The sequence below is a fragment of the Chrysochloris asiatica genome, unplaced genomic scaffold (assembly GCF_000296735.1).
Source record: "Chrysochloris asiatica unplaced genomic scaffold, ChrAsi1.0 scaffold00205, whole genome shotgun sequence".
NCBI lineage: Eukaryota > Metazoa > Chordata > Mammalia > Afrosoricida > Chrysochloridae > Chrysochloris > Chrysochloris asiatica.
Genome location: NW_006408723.1, coordinates 5,338,015 through 5,355,536, shown reverse-complemented (window position 1 = coordinate 5,355,536; position 17,522 = coordinate 5,338,015). Strand labels below are relative to the sequence as shown.

The 17,522-nt window shown below is 40.4% G+C and overlaps 1 protein-coding gene across 1 annotated transcript in view; it reads right to left on the bottom strand.

Annotated features, from left to right (window-relative positions):
* SYK (spleen tyrosine kinase) overlaps positions 1 to 17,119 on the bottom strand; it is a 115,147-nt gene extending 98,028 nt beyond the window's left edge. The window contains exons 1-2 of the mRNA XM_006872588.1: positions 16,715 to 17,119; positions 13,561 to 13,721 (exon numbers count right to left, since the gene is read on the bottom strand). Of these exons, the coding sequence (XP_006872650.1) occupies positions 13,561 to 13,721; positions 16,715 to 17,116 (563 nt within the window). The 5' untranslated portion in view covers positions 17,117 to 17,119. The remainder of the gene's footprint in view (positions 1 to 13,560; positions 13,722 to 16,714) is intronic.
* Between the last annotated feature and the right edge of the window lie 403 nt (positions 17,120 to 17,522).

Below are 17,522 nucleotides of genomic sequence, written 5' to 3'. Positions count from 1 at the left end.
AACAAGGAAGCTGCAAGCCACAGCATAATATGGATGAACCTTGAGGGCATTATGTTGAGTGAAATTAGTCAGTCACAAAAAGAGAAATACTGCATAGGACCACTACTGTAAAAGACTATGGGAAAGAACCCATACTAAAGGGGGGTGGGGGTAGGGATTCTTTGTTGACTATTGGGATGTTAGGGGTGGGTGAGGGGAGGGAGGGGAAGGTGGAGCACAGGGCAGGGATTAGACACAGGATAGTTTGGGTGCTAGGGAGGGAGCAATATACAAGCAGGGTGAGGGGAATGGAAAAACAAAGCAGATGGGAGAACAATTAGACAGGTATCAATGGGCTAAGTGAGACAGAGGTAAATAATGATATATGCACATCCTGGGAACAACAGGGTTATTGGATACAGAGATCGTGCCATGGTTGGAATGTGGAAAAGGGGGGAATAATATTAAGATTCTTGGCTGTCTTTTGAATCTTGGTTTTCCTCACATTATATTATAAAATACATACTGTAGCGGAAGAGAAAGGAATAGTGAAAAGCATTACCATAGAAAGCTTGTAAGTCCGTCTTCTGTCTATAACTGATTGGAATACCTAAAATGGGACTACAACGTGCCCAGTGAAGGAGGCTTCCTGAGGAGCCTCTGCAATACATAAGACTATAGGTGGAAGCCTGAACCACATCCACATCTCCAGAGATGGGAAATTCCCACTTGAAAGAACAAGCATACCAACATGGAGTGGCTAGAAGAACAGAAGATACTTCTTGAAAGAAAGACCTATGGTAAAAATATAAAACAACATAGGCAGACCAACTGTTACTACAAGAACAAGCAACTTCTTGTCCAGGAAACATCAAGGCAAGTGGTCGGGTCCCCTCAGTGCAAACCCCCTTCCGAGACTAAGACTCAATGGGAATACATGCTCTGATTGGTGACCACGCTCGACACTGATAAGGGGAAGTGACAGAAAAACAGCAATGAAGTGGTGAGCTAAGCCCTACAACGTTCAATAGACTTCTGTGAACCCAGGTGAAGACCTGGTTGGCCAGCAGTGTGGCAAGACCTGGGGACTCTTGGGCCCAGAGTCAGTGACATAGCCAGAGAGGACTAGAGTGGAGAGTGAAGCATCCAGCTGATAAGAAGAGAGGGAATATGCATAAGAATACCCACACTTGCAGATAATACCCACTTATCCTGGCTTCAGTGACTGGATGGATGATCAGAGCTCAACTAGAAGTTAAAAAGAAGAGGGAAAAAAAAGTATTCTCATACAATTGGATGAACTTGACCTACACCTATGGAAGCAGTAGCTCAAAAGAGGTAACAAGTCCTTACATCAAGAATCATTCCCACCCCCTCCACACACAGAGTAGACAGGGATGGGCAACTTGGACATTGGCTACCCAAAATGGTGGGCGGGGGGCTACAATGGCAAGAAGTGACTGGTTTACAAGCTTTCAAGAGGGAACCTAGATCCAGAGGGCCTGGAGGAATGTAGAATCTCCAGTGAGTAGTATTCAATTGACCAGGCAGGGCTGATGCAATGAAATGCGGACGGGTCTCTTGTGATACAATAGTGAATAATTGTTATCAGGACTGATTGTGAGGGTCAGAAAAGTAAAGGTTGGCAGTTCAAGCTCATCAGTCACTCCTTGGAAACCCTACATGGGGTTGCTATGAGTCGGAACCAAATCAACAGCACTTAACAACAACTATTATTCCAGGAGTCCTGGTATGTGCTGTATGATAAGCACTAGATTTCTAACCACTAGTTATGGTTTCTCAGAAACCCTATACAAGGTCACTAAGAGCTGGAATTGACTCAACAGCACTTATTCCACGGGGCCGTGGTGGTTCAGTGATAGAATTCTCATCTTTCCCATGGGAGACCTGGGTTTGACTCCTAACTACTGAACCTTGTGCACAATATTCACTGGTCTGTTAACGGAGGCTTGTGTGTTTCTATGCTATGAAACAGGTTTCAATAGAGCTTCCAGACTAAGACAGACAGGAAGAAAGGCCAGTACATCTACTGCTGAAATTGTCCAATGAAAACCCTATGAATCTTAATGGTTCAGTCCACAATTGATCTTTGGAATGGCAAAGGGCTGGGTAGTGTTTCATTCCATTGTGCATGGGGTTGTTATGAGTCAGGGACGGACTCCATGGTAGCTAGCAAAAATAACAATTATGCTATCAAACTGGTAAAATCCTACTGATCCGTTTAAGAAATGCAATGCAAAAGTAGACTTTCAATCCCCCATAATTAGTCTTTACTTAAATCTGTTACTGTGGGGTGAAGAATTTAACTTTCTGCAAAGAAATTTGTCTTTGTCCTTAATTCCTGAGTCATATGAGTTTCCCAATGACTGACTTATCTTTGATGAGTCCTCAAGACCATACCTGAGGGTTTATGCCAGTGAAGTGATGTAGGTAGTCGGAAAGACAGACCATATGATATCAACCCAACCTAGCAGGGGCATGATTCAGTCAATCACGCCTACGTAATATGACCTAGTAAAAGCTTTGGACACAGAAACTCCATGGGCTTCCTGGTTAGCTAAAGGCACAGATGCATGTGGAAGGTAGCATGTCCCTATCTAAGACATGGAAGCTCCATATTGAGGTTCTCCCAGACCTCACCCTAAATGTCTCTTCCTTTGTATGTTTTTTCATATAATAAAGCGGTAATCATTATAACATTTTCCTGAGTTACACAAGTCATTGTATCAAATTATTAAACCTAAAGTGAAAGCCAGCAGTTAAGGGCTCTGAGAACCCTAGAGATAATATTCTCTGAAGGTGGGTAGACAGAACCACTGAATTTGTTGTCAGCAGGTCAGAAATGAGGGAACCTTAGAGTATCCCAAGCTTGCACTAACATCTGAAGTCTTAGGCTTACTTAGCCATCTTGAGAACTGTACCCTTTAATTAGTGAGGTATAACCTAGCTTCTTGTAGTTTGGGTCAGAGGAAAAGGTGCCACATGTGCTGTTGAATTCGAACTAAATTAAATAGGTTTGAATTGATACTGTGGTGGGGGTGAGGAAAGCAGTGAGTGTCAAGTGGGAGTCATGAGGAATGTGGTAGAAGTGGGTGATCAGGAAGACTGGGAACACACCTATGTAGGAACTATGGGCAAGGAGGATTGGAAGTATCAATACCAAGATGCCAAAATAAAGCAGAAACAACCATGAACAGTGAGAAACTGTAAGTGTCAGGTGCAAGAACTGCCTGACAATATATGTCCTCTGATTATCTGCCCTTCAAGACTTATAGAAAAAGTCTACCTACACTGACATTAACCAAACATCGACTACACTGAATTCTGATAAGTTGTTTATGGATCTGTTCCCACAACAAGGACACAAACTCCTTGAGAACAGTGACTAGTCATCCTTATATTCATCTAGCTATTCCAGCTGCTGAAACGCAAGGATTATTAAACATACACTTGGTCATTTAATTGATTGCTAGCAAGTGAGATTCACTAGGTTCACAAGGAAAACAAGAGAAGCAGACCAAAGTACTCCATGTTGTGAAAGGCTCACCAACATGGTACCCTTGTGGCTAAGACTTTGCCTTGCATAGAGGATAACAGAGAATAGAGATGACCTACAGTCCCCAACAGTATATTTCTCTCCATTGAAAAGTAGACTTTGTGAACTTGACTCTTGCTTTCTTACATCTCCATTTCCAGTGCCCAGATGGCTCCTGGCAAGACAGAGACCCTGATCATAGTCCATCAGGACAAAGGTTCAGAAAGGAAGTGTCAGTGGGTGGCTCTCACTGTCCTGATGAAACAGCCAATTCAAACCTTGTAATTCAAACCAACTTTGCAGTCCAACAAACTCGGATATAGCAGGGCCACACAGCAGGAAACCATGGGCAGCCTGTACTTCTCTGGGGCCATCCAGCATCATATACCAGCACATACGCCATGCTTTCTCTTAACAAACATTACAAACATGAGAAGACAAAGGTCTGAAAACACTACTGACAGTGAATACCACACTTTGGCTCCAATGTGTATGAAAGTGCATAGGGCCGTCAGTGGGTGTCCTTTAAGACCCCTTGGCAGCCCTGATGGACCCGAGTAACAGTCAGATTTTATCCTCACCTTCCTGAATGTTAATTGATTTGCCCCAGCAAAGTCTGCCCAGTACCCTCAAGTGCCTTTGGCCTTTTCTCTTCTTACTTGCCATAGCCACTGATGCCTTTGTAGTGGCTGGCCAAAGCACTGCTACCACACGACCCCTTCATGTACTGGGCCCTTGGACACAGGGGCTCCCTCTCTGCCTCTGGTCTTTTTTTAAGTGTCTCTTCTCAGTTAAACCCTTCCTTACTACCCAATATAGAATAGAAACCTTGTACTTGCACCTCACATTCTATTTCCCTACTTCAATCTGAGTCCTATTGTGGCACTGTAGGATAAGCACTGGACAGCTAACTGCAAGGAAGGCAGTTCTAAGGCACCAGCTGCTCCTTGGGAACCCTGTATAGGCTCTCTATGAGTCAGAACTGTGTCGATGGCACTTAAGAATAACATCCACTGGTCACAGTATGGATTCTCTGTCAGTTATTCAGTGCTAATTCCTCCCAACTCTGTGAGCAAGGATAGTTGCTTACTTATTTCTCTATTCTCAGTGCCCAGATGGTGCCTGGCATTTGCTACTTCTATTAACCATGGAATCCAGTAAATCTCAGTCTAGAGACTAAAAAAGCTATCTAACTAACTGGAAAATAGGCATGAGACACATTCCTTAGGAGAACCTGATAAAGAACCTAAGAAGAGTAAGAGGAACAAAGCTAATACAGTGCTAAGATCTCCTTGTTATTTAACTCTCCATCCAGCCACATCCCCATTTTCTAAGTGAGGAAACTCAGCAGAGATCAGAGTCCTGTAAGATGCCAAGATCTTGCTTATTTACAGGGCCATGGCTATTCATTTTAAAAAGGGGACATTTTATAATATCTGGAGTATTCAAAACAAGTATGGGGACTCAGTGACCAGTGTGACCCCTCAGAACTGGGGTGTGCACAACAGACTCCCTTAGGGGAGGGACGGCCACTCATGCTCGATGTGAGAACAGCAGGATCTGACACTGGGTTGTAACAATACACTGAAACTTTTTAGCTTTAATTTCCAAAGAAAGAACATATTCCTGAATATTTTTGTTCTACATATGAAGGAATCTGGACTAAGTTTAGGCAATCAGATTTCAGGAAATTAATTTTATTCCTTGATGCAGGCCCTGCCCGGGCCTAGAAAGAGCTTAAAATCAGGACCACATTAAAAATAATTGGCAAACTTCACATTATTGTGGTTGTTAAGTGTGGAATTTCTGCTGGCGCTGTATAGGGTTTCTGGGGTAAGCTTGAACTGTTGACCTTGCAATTCAAACCAACTTTGCAGTCCAACACATTAATACACAGTACAACATCAGGACTTCAAACTTTACATACTCCAAATAAAAATACTTATCAATATTCACAAATATATGAAAGGACAAATGGATCATAACACATTCACTGTACTTTAAAGAAACTTCCACAACCACAGCAACATGTCACTCAACCTTCCATTTTACACTCATAGAGGGCAATATACCATTGTTTTGGATTGAATTGTGTCCCTCAAAAAGACATGTTGAGCCTAGATAAGTCTGGTGAAAGGAGATGGGGACAAGAATCTCATGATTCAATAGTGAGTAACTGTTATTATGACTAATTGCGATTGTCACAACTGTAAAGGTTTTGTAGCAAAAAGGGGTGAGTAGTGGATCTTACAGTCCTGGAGTGGAGGACCCTGGGACCATCCAAGGAGAAGAGTGAGAGCAGAGTGTGGGCTCCTATTTAGAGAAGTTGTGATACCAGAGATGGAGGCACAGATGATGACATGGAGAGGCGGAGCAGCTGAGGACTCTAGACTCTTGGAGAGAGAGGAGCTAAGTGCTGGTGGCCAGGGGGCAAACTTGCAGTGTGTGCCCTTTGGCTGTTTGAATGACTGTATATTCCTGAGTGTTTGGTGCACATCCAAAACGTCCCCCCCTCAAAAAAAAAAACCAAGGAATAGAAACAAATACTGTTGAATGATGAGGAATGTAGGGGATTGTAATCATTGCAATGAAATGAATACAATAGGATGAGTATAAAACTGATGTTTCCCCCATGTAAACTATCACTCAATTCACAATAAATAAAAAAAAAAAAAAAAAAAAAAAAGACATGTTGAAGTCCTAACCCTTGCATCTCTAAATGTGACTTTGTTTGGGGAAATAGGGTTTTTCTTTGCAGATGTTAACAGCTAAGTTAAGAAAGTCATACTATAGCAGCATGGGTCCTAATGGTAGGTTTGAACTGCTGACCTTGTGTTTCACAATCCAGTGTTGATGTTATAGTGCCACACCAGGACTACAATCCCCTCTGAGTAGTGCCATATTAAAAATGACAGACAAGGAAGCAGAGTCGGTCACAAAGTTGGAAGATACCATCTGAGGATCCATCAAGTATGACAAAAAATTCTCAAGGCTACCAGAAGCTAAAAGAGACAGGAGGGTTACAGCCCAGCCAATGCTCTGAATTTCATGAGACAATAAATTTCTGATTTTTAAAGCTACCCATAGTAATTTGTTAGCATTGACCTAGGAAACCAAGATAGCCATGAACTAAGATATCCAAATGTTAGTCTTCTAAAATGTTTTCATGTAAATATTTTTTTCTGTTAAAAACATTATAGTATCTAGTAATGCAAATTCCAAGTAATAATGACAGAAAAACAAAAACAAAGAATATGTACAAAGATAGTTCAGTGGTAGAATTCTTACCTTCTATTTGGAAGATCTGGGTTCAATTCCTGGCCAATGCACTTCATGCACAGACACCATCAGCCTGTCACTGGAGGCTTGTGTGTTGCTATGATGCTGAAAAAGCTTCAGCAGAGTTTCCAGACTAAGGCTGATTAGGAAGAAAGGCCTGAAGATCTACTACTGAAAATCACCCAATGAAAACTTGATGTATTACGACACTCTAAACATGGGGAGGTACAGGATCAGGCAACATGTCTATCTATCAAACAACATTGTGCATGGGGTTGTGATAAGTTGGGGCTAAGATGAAGGCAGCTAACAACAGCAAGGATGGAGAAATAAGAGCACTGAAGCAGTGGAGATAGGAAAAGCCAGAACCACATTGAAGAGGGATGATCCATTCCACACCAAGTGTTATGCTGAGTGCTTTGTATATGTTTTACTTTCATGCTAAAGATAATAATGGGCAAGATCCAGATACTAAGCTGAAACCTAGGGGGTTATGGCATTAGTTGAAGGTTGAACAGCAGAGGTCTACAGTTGGGTTTTGAAGCCAGATCTTACCACTTGTCAGTTACATTGTCTATTGTCAGGACTGAGGCCTGAATAAACACATTCCCTACTCACTACTCAACAGAGAAGCTCCAAAGGTCTCATGTGTACAAAGGAAGGGTGGGGGCATAAAGTATAGGCAACACAAGTGGAGAAACCTAGGAACACTAGCATTAGAGGTATCAGTGCTGAGCCAAGATATTACTACGTGATTACAACATAAGAACCCAATAAGGAGAACTGCCTGGGAGACTCAGTGAAGTGCAGAAATCCAGAACTCTCTCTCTGCAGCATACCGTGTGTATCATCAGCTCTGACAACTGACTCTGAAATACACCAGGTTTGAGAGCCTCTGGAATAAACCCAATATTCCCCTGAGATGAGGGAAACTCATATCACAGTGAGGTGTATGATAATGTGATTTTTCAAGGCAAGGAGGAAACAAAAGACAGGTTTGTCATATAAGAATTAAATGTGGGACTAACTGTGCTCTGAACACAGCTTATATACATCCCTTTCACAGGACATCAATAGTAGGACTCCAGGCCTCAGTTTTCAGGAACAGGTAACTGTAATGGTTAGGATTCTGTGACACAATGTGTCAAGGTGACTAGGCCAGGATTTCCTGAGGTTCAGCAGTCACGTGATGTACTTATTACCATCATGATGAAACTTAATACAGGTATAGTTAACTCTATGATGAGTGGCTAATCAATTGAAGAGATTTTCCTCAGAGGTTTGGTTTGCTCCAAATATAATGTACATATGGAAACGCTCTTTCTCTCTTCCACTGGGGACCTGGGACTCTGCATTGTAAGCAATTTTCTTGGTAATAAACTTCTTTATATATATCTCTCTATATATATTTCACTGGTTTTGTTTCTCTAAAAAACCCAGCCTAATAGGCTTGCAGAATGTGCACTTTGGTTGTTTAAATTATTACATATTCCTGAGTGTTTTTGTGTACACCTACCCCCAAAATAAAATAAAATAAAAAAGAGGGAATGGAAGCAAATACTGTTATACTGTTGAATTATGAGGCACAGAGGAGAATGTAATCATTGCAATGAAACAATGGTGTAAAGCTGATGTTCTCCCATGTAGATTATCACTCAGTTCACAATAAAAACTTAAAAAACAAAATAACAACAACAAAAAAACCCCGGCTTAAAACATGTGGTACCAAGAGGGGGTTCTAAAGAAACAAAACTACAAGAATGAGTTCTATATTGGTAATCAAGTCTGACTAATTTTAAAGGCACTGATAGAGGGTAAAGGCATGTCTGATCTCCACTTCATGGGAATCAGCCTTGGGCTTGTGGGAAAAAGGAGCACAAATGACTTCCCTTCAAAGGGTAGGAGTCAAAATAGAATAAGCTTGGTTCTAGTCCATTTTGAGGCTGTTTAGGGAAACTCCTCTGTTCTTGTGTTCATACTGTGAACTAGTCCAAAACCAGTTCTTGGCACTATCACCTCCTGGAACAAAGACATTCCAAACTTTCTCAAGCCTTAACCCACTCCCTCCAAGCACAGTTCAAATTAGCCAATCAGGTAAAGATAAGACTGTGCAGTCAAAACCCTAACCAATAATGTGAGACACAGCCTTGAGTCAGGGATAAAACCCAAGCAGGCTGCCCACCAGTTGTGCTTGCTGGTTTGTTCCTGTAGCACTATGTACCCTTCTGCAGAAGTAAATTTTTGCCTTGCTGAGACACTTTTGGTTTCACCAAGTGTCTGTTTGCCAAATTGGGACTTATTTCTAACAGGATGATTTTGAGTTTGGTTCCCTTTTCTCTTTGTGGAGTCAGAGAAAGTCAGACATGGTTCCCACTTGGTTTAAGCGCTGCCTTCTGGAGCAGGATCTATTGCAATGGCTGCAAATTCATGAAAGTATGAAGTTTTGTATTTTTCTACCTGTAATGTCTGAGTAATACTTGGTATGGCACTGTAGAATAAACATTGGATTGCAAGGTCAGTTTGAACCACAAAGTCAGAGGTTCAAACTCACCAGCTGCTCCTTGGAAATCCTATACAGGGTCCCTCTGAGTCCCAAAGAACTTGATGGGACTTAACAACAACAATGGCTGAAATGAATGTTGCTGTGAAGTGTTATGGAGTCGGTTGGTTCTGACTCACAGTGACCCTGTATAGGGTTTCTAATGTGAGGGATAACATATTCAAGGTAAAGGGAGAGCTGCTGCTTCTGAAGTTGTCTGGAGTTGATGGCAAATTGGTTAAACTAGAGTGGTGATAATGGGGTGAAGGCCTACTGGAATCCACCCTATCAGAGGCTGAAATCTATATACATATGAATGGGATTAATCTAAGGTAGAAGAAAAGATTGAACTTGAGTGTTTTTAAAAGGTTCGTGTTTTTTACTGCTTTTTGGATTTGGTGTCTACTGCCTACTACTGTTAAATACACATACATGTGAGATAGAAATTAATATTAGAAATTATGCTTACAGAGATCTTATAAATCTGCCATCAGCCTATACTTGATTGAATTTGCTAAAAGGGGAATTAGAAATTTTCCAGGAAACAATAGGCTTTTTGGTTTAAGCCTTTGTAGAGCATGGAGCCTTAAGTGGAATCCAGAACCTTCAGAAATGGTATATTTGCATTTGAAATGACATATAGACCAACCCAGAACTGCTGAAATAGGAGATTCTTGATTGAAAGAAAGTAAAGAAAAATCTGACAGTTTGGCAGTTTGAGTTTCAGTCTATCAGAGAAAATCTTCTAGGACTGAAAGTTAAAGGGAACTGGTGAGTCTTATGCGCTGGAGACCACGTGGGTATAATTGTGAGAAGGAGTGGGAAAAACGCAGCAATGATGACAGGGGCTGAGTTTGGGCTTGTTCTATTGGCATGCGTTGACCGTGAGATAAGAGTTGCTGGAAGGCTGACTGGTCTTAAGTTTAGGGATGTGTGTGAATTCCTGAGCCCACAGGCACTGACATAGCCACTGGGAACTACATGGATGACAGTGAACGGGCCAGCTGGTTTGAAGTACAGGGATGTGTGTATGAACTCCCAGCTTTGCAGCTGGTACCCATTTGACCTAGCTTGAATAGCTATGGCTGAGTTGGGACCAGAATCTGACCAGATGAAGATAAAGATGTTTGATATGGTGAGCAAGTGTCAAGTGCTACAATTTGTTGGACTGGACTTTTGCTTATGGATGCAGTTGCTCAAAATTCCAACTGGAATGGAAGAGTCTTCAGATCTCCTTGGTATTCTGGATAGGGATGGGTAGTTTAGCTCTTGGCTATGAAAAATTAGGGATGGGGGTCTATAAAGTGGCTGCCTTACAAAAATTCATGGGTATGTTTAATTTTAGAATGAGGGGACAAAGGAGTACCCCCACTGAACAGATTTCCTCTTTTCCAGATAGGTCTAGTAAAAGGAGGTGGGGGATGATGTTGATAGGATTTTATTATTTCAGTCATAATTGTTAATAAGATTAATTGCTATTGTCAAAAGTATAATTGTAGAAGATGTGTAAATAAAAGGGGGGTGTAGTTATCTCTCATTTCAGGAACAGATGATCCCAGAACCATCATTGAGGAAGAACATGAGTGGAGTGCGGGATCTCCACCTGGAAAAGCAGCAGTAGCAGAGGCAATGGCATAGAGAAATAGAGCAGCCACGGGTCTGTACGCTTATGAGCAGGAGGCAGGCTTGCAGAATGTGTCTTTTGGGCATTAAATGAATATATAATTTTTGTTTTGATTTATATGTGTACATCAAATATTTTTGCTTTGTTCATTTGCAGCATGTAAGATAAAATGGGGCCAGTGCATTTTTGGTTGTATGAGTTTTAGTTATATTATGTTAGGTGCAAATATAACTACAATTTGCTTTATGTAGAGATTATGCATATAGTTTATAGGTGTCAAGTTGACAATGGGGGACTGTAATTGTTAGGGTTTTGTGTCAATATGACTAGGACAGGATTTCCAGAGGTTTAGCAGTTGAGTGTACTTATTCCCATAGTGATGAAACTGAATACAGATTTTGTTAATTCTATGATAAGTGGCTATGAGCAGCCAATCAATTGAAGGGATGTGTCCTTGAAGGGTATAGTCTGATCCCAATATAATGGATGTGCAGGAAAGGCTCTCTTTCTCTTTTTCACTGAGGATCTGGGACTCTGCAATTGTAAGCCATTTCCTTGATAATAAACTTCTCTCTATCAATATATCTATATCTATATCTAAGGAGCTCTGGTAGCATAGTGGTTACGAATCGGGCTGTGAACCACAAGGTCAGCAGTTCAAAACTACCAGCGGTTCCGTGGGAGAAAGATGAGGCTTTCTACTCCCATAAAGATTTACACCCTCGGAAACCCTGTACAGGGTCGCTATGGGTTGGAACCGACTCGACGGCACTTAATGACAACAACATATCTATATCTATATCCATATCTATATCTATCTATCTATCTATCTAGAGTCCTGGTGTGGCACTGTGGGTTAATGTGCTGGACTGAAAAGTTGGTTTGAATTGCAAGGCTGACAGTTCAAGCTCACCAGTCACTCCCTGGAAACCCTATACTGGGTTGCTATGAGTCAGAATCAACTCAACAGCACTCAATGACTATATATATACATATATGTGTGTGTGTATATGTATATACATATACATGTGTGTGTATGTATATATATAGTCATTATATATATATGTATATATGTATGTATATATATATGTATATATATGGAAGGAGCTCTGGTAGCGTAGTGGTTACGAATCGGGCTGCGAACCTTAAGGTCAGCGGTTCGAAACTACCAGTCGCTCCGCGGGAGAAAGATGAGGCTTTCTACTCCCGTAAAGATTTACAACACCCTCGGAAACCCTGTACAGGGTCGCTATGGGTCGGACCCGACTCGATGGCACTTAACAACAACACAACAACATACGTATATATACATGTGTGTGTATATATTGTTGTGAAGTGCTGTCGAGTCGATTCCGACCCATAGCGACCCTGTATAGGGTTTCCAAGGAGCAGCTGGTGAGCTTGAACTATTAATCTTGCAGTTCAAATGGCTTTGCAGTCTGGTGCATTAACCCACAGTACCACACCAGGACTCTTTTTATAAATAAATATATATATATACACAATACACACACATATATATGTCTATACATACATACGCATACATGTACTCATATAAATATATTTTTCACTGGTTTTTCTTTTCTAGAAAACCAGCCAAAGACAGTAACTCAGAAAAATAGGTTCATGACAAGCAGCTGTTCCTCAGAGAACATAACAGCAAACCTCTTAGCCTGTGAGAACTCAGGAGGCCTTAGTCACTTTGCTGATTATACAATATTTTCCAAAGAGCTATGTAAGCAGTCCCATGGAATTTGTTTTGGGAACTTTTGCTAAGAAAATATCTAGACCTTAGGGAAAAAGAGCTGGCAGATGCATACACTAAGGACTACAATGTTTTTCCTTCCCACCAGATCCATTAAACCATCATTCTAGTCACTGCAGTGTCAACCTGCTCTGCTTGTTAGTTTTTACGACCACTTTTTAAAAAAGAATATATTGACTCCTCACATATTATCTTGTTACCTGACATTTCAAATACACAATAGTAAGAACTCTATTATGTAAGTATTCTGCACGTTAAGGACACATGTCTGGCAGTAACATATGCCTAGGAGCAAGGCAAGAGTAATGTTGTCTGTGATGGTTACGGTTATATGTTAACTTGCCTGGATTGTGATTCACAGTGGTTTGCCACTTATGTCATGATGTAATGTGTCAGTTGTGTAATGATATAGTCATCCTCCATTTTATCAAAAACTGATTTTCATATCCTGTTCTTTACAATCAACCATACTGATAGAAAAGGAGTGACAGTATTGAGTTTTAAGATAATTTTATTTTTAACTTACTGAGATATTGTGGTAAAGTCTATGGAAAATTCTTTAAATATATTGATAAAGACAAAAACTTATATTTTTGTTTTTGGAACAGTTGAGCAGCAGTTTTCACTTTAGGGTCAGACTAAGTGAAATACAAGCTGTAACCTACCAGTGATAGCTACTGTTCAGAGTTTCCACAGCAGGTCACATGATAGTACATAACTCCCTCCCCCTAGGGTCACTGGGAGTTCAGTAATTAGAAGCTTCAACTTTCAAACAGGTCTTGAGGTAGGGAGATAGGAGAGAACAACACAATACTTACAAAAATTTTCCATTTGTCTTTGATCCTATTAGGACAATCTGCTCAGATTCATCCCGAGAGATTTTCCCATGGAACCAGGGCATTTTTTCATGGGCGGTGGTAGCAATGAGCTTCTCCAGCTGTGGTTTCTGACTGATAATGGCTTGCTCCAAAGCTTGACCCTACCACAGGGAGGGGTTCCAAGGAATAAGGCAGAGAGGAGAAAGAGTAAGTAACTCTAAACAGAAATATTTTAAAGACATAAAAATCATTGCTATTTAGACATGAGCCCTAACAAGGTAGAGCAAATGCTATCTATCTATTTATCATTCATTAAATATAAACCAACAAAAACTATATATTCTGTAAATATCTTCAAATTTACAAGTAACAAAATAGATTTTAGCGCAGTGAGTCTGATCTTTCAAAAGTCAGACAGAGCTTTAGCAACATCTGGTATAATACATTTAGCAGAGCAGCAGAGGACCCTAAGCATGAAGTGCTCATTGTTAAGTAAGGCCACAATGAGTCTCCCCTTGGAAGGCAAGGCCCCGAGGAGGGATCTCTGCAGTTTCTGTCTCTTTGTTTTAATCAGCTTATTTTTAATTTTCTTGATTTTATAATAAAAGTTTTCAGTAAAATCTTAGTAAGAATCATACTAAATATCTGAAACTTGTTTTTAGGCACATTCATACCATATTCAATCATGTGTAGTCCTAACGAATGCTTTTCACACTTACAATAAGTTTCACCACTAGGAAAAACCAGCTAAAGTTTTTGCCAGGTCAAGTTTAAGATTACATTCAACATTCTGTGTAGTTTCAGTCAGGGACATCAAGACCTCTAGAAAATTAGCTAAAAATGCAATTTAGGGCTAAGGGAATAGTAATAGATCATAAGCAGAAATTCAACTAGATGTTTTGCATGTTGTTGTTGTTGTTAAGTGCCGTCGAGTCGGTTCCGACCCATAGTGACCCTGTACAGGGTTTCCGAGGGTGTAAATCTTTACAGGAGTAGAAAGCCTCATCTTTCTCCCGCAGAGCAGCTGGTAGTTTTGCATAGAGAAGTTTTTATAAGGAATTTGTTCCGTTTCTTCTTAACTACAAAACTTGATGCTTCTTGTTTTTCTTGTTTAATCAATCATGAGAAACAACTGTGTTGTCAGTTACCATAGCAAATAATGTTTAGGTACATGTTGTGATTAATGAATCTATAGAAAATAATAGGTGAAGGTAGAAATAGGAGTTAAGATTTAGAATTATGTTTTAAGGTTAATGTGACATTTTTAGAACAATGAGGTTTGCTTACAGAAATCAGATATTGTCTAACTACGTAAAGGGGAACAAGGAAGATTTTGATGCTCTTGATGTTCTATATTGAAATGATTAATATGTATGATTTAGACTACTACTTTGAAAAGAATGATTAATAGATTGATGGTATAGAGTAGTATAAAAGCTGTTTGAGAATCTGAAATAAATGTAAGAGGAGAAATAAAATGTAAAGGGAAAAAGAGGAGAAATAAAATGTAAAGGAGAAAAAGAGGAAAAATAAAATGTGAGAGGAGAAGATTCACCATTCATCAAGACCCATTGATCTTGTGCTTCATTTCTTCGCCGACGCTATGCATCCCTCCAAGACACCCCCCCACCCCTCCAATAAGAGTGTCGGGCTGGCCCCTGGCAAAGGTTATATGGGAGCTGTGTATACTTTCTTCACTATATTTTTCAAATAGAAACTGCTCTAAAAATAAAGCCTAATTAATAGAAAAAATAAGTTAAAGGATAGTCTCAAAAATAGTCATTAGATGCCAATGAAAATACTGAATTCATAATCTTAAGACAGACAATATTAAAAGTATAAAAGGAGTCACTATATGTAATCTACAATCTATACGGTTATAAATCTGTTTGTTGTTGCTGTTGTGTGCTGTGAAGTCAGTTCTGACTCAAAGTGACCCTGTAGAGGGTTTCCAAGGCTGTAAATCTTTACGGGAGCAGAAAGCCTCACTTTCTCCCGAGGAACAGCTGGTAGTTTCAAACAGCAAAAATGCATTGAACATACATCTGAGATATGCAAAGAGAAATGGTTAACCCAGGCAAGATACTGTCAAGCAAACCTGTTGACTTAGGATGCTAAATACCATTAAGAATGCGGCAAGAATGTAAATTGTTACAACATCTGCAATCTTTCAGGATTGGAACTTGTCAATATATATCCACATAAAATACAAACCGTCCTTTAACTTGGTGAACCCAACCCACTCAAAGTTTACCCTGCAGTATTGTAATAAAAGCTTAGCATGCTGTTGTAAGTCGTTAAGGACTCAATTACAACTCCTGACAAGCCCCTGTATTAGAGAGTAGAACTTTGCTCCCTAGGTTTTTCTTGTCTGTAATCACTACAGAAGCAGATCATCAGTCCTTACTTAATAGCAACATTATTTGTAAACAATGAAAGTGTGCTTCAATAGACATCAATTAATAAAAGTACAGACAAAAAGCAGCAGAGGGCTGACATTGCTATGTGTGTGCTGATATGGAATGCTCTGCAAAAGGCAATATTGTTATAAAATCAAGCATTAATCAGATTGCATAGCAGGATTCCTGTGAGGTTAATAAAAACAGGTATCTATAGATGCCTCTCAGAAAGGGAACACCATGAACTGGGTAACAGTGATTTCCTTTGATGGAGAAACCTACATAATGGCATTAAGGGACTTACACTCGGGATGCTCAAATGGTTTGTGCTCATCTATTAAACTAAAGGTTGGTAGTTCGAAACCACACAGCTGCACCATAAAAGAAAGGCCTGGAAATCTCCTTCTGTAAATATTACAGTCAAGCAGATCCTATGGAGCAGCTCTACTACTCTGTAATACATGGAGTCCACATGAGTCAGAATTAACTGGATGGCAACAAATTCTTTGTTTCTTTATACATACATACTCTCAACTGTGCTTTCAAAGGAAAAAAGATGCTTGTTATGCAAGCCAAATTTAGGGCAAAGTTGATAATCAAGGAGATGGTAGCATATTAGTTGTTGTTGTTATGTGCCGTAGAGTCGGTTCTAGCATATTAGAGATCCCACTATATGAATGGTTACCATTTGGAATTTAAAGGGATCCTGAACACATTGGAACCAACCATAGTAAAAACACCAGCAGATGGCTTACCTGCAGATTCCATGTCTGTTTCACATACTCCCTGATAAGGTTTTCCTTCAAGTCTTCAAAGGGTCCAGTCTTAGGCTGTACCCCAGGAGGTCGGTTTAAAGGCTTCTTGAGGAGGCAGATGAGACCATCAGACTCCTGAGAGTGATAAAGGCAGAGCTCAGCAGGGCTGCCATGAGTCCTGCCACCTGCAATGGCATAGGTCCCATTCAGCTCTCGCTCGATGGTGTAGTGATGTGCCTTCCTCCCGTAGGCCACGGACAGAGCAAATCCTCCCAGGTAATTGCGACTCTGGCGCAGCAGATAGAGTCCATCGATCATGCCACCCTGGACCAGGTAATCTTCTGCCTCCTCTCGGGTGATATTGCCAAAAAAGAAGGGCAGGTTGTTGGCCACGTCAGACATACCACTTGCCATGTGTGCTTCTTCCCTTGACAGTAATAAGAGGGCATATACGGAGATAACCAGCTGTGGAAAAACAAGGTCAGGACATCAGGTAAAGAAAACCAAAGCCACAAGGTACATTTCTTTTATTAGCACAGGACTGCTTCCCTCACTGTTATTCCTGCTGTTAAGTGGTGTTGAGTTGGTTCTGCCTCACAGAAACCCTGCTGAGGGTTTCTGAAGAGTGGTTGATGAGTTAGAACTGCCAAGCTTTTGGTTAGCAGTCCAGTAATTATCCTATAAGTCCACACAAGGACTCTGATGTCTTAAAATGTTACAATCCTTTCTCGTTGTATACAAGTATAGCTTCCTAGCACATCCCTGGAATATTTAACTTAAAGACAAAGCATTTGACAAAAGTGACCAA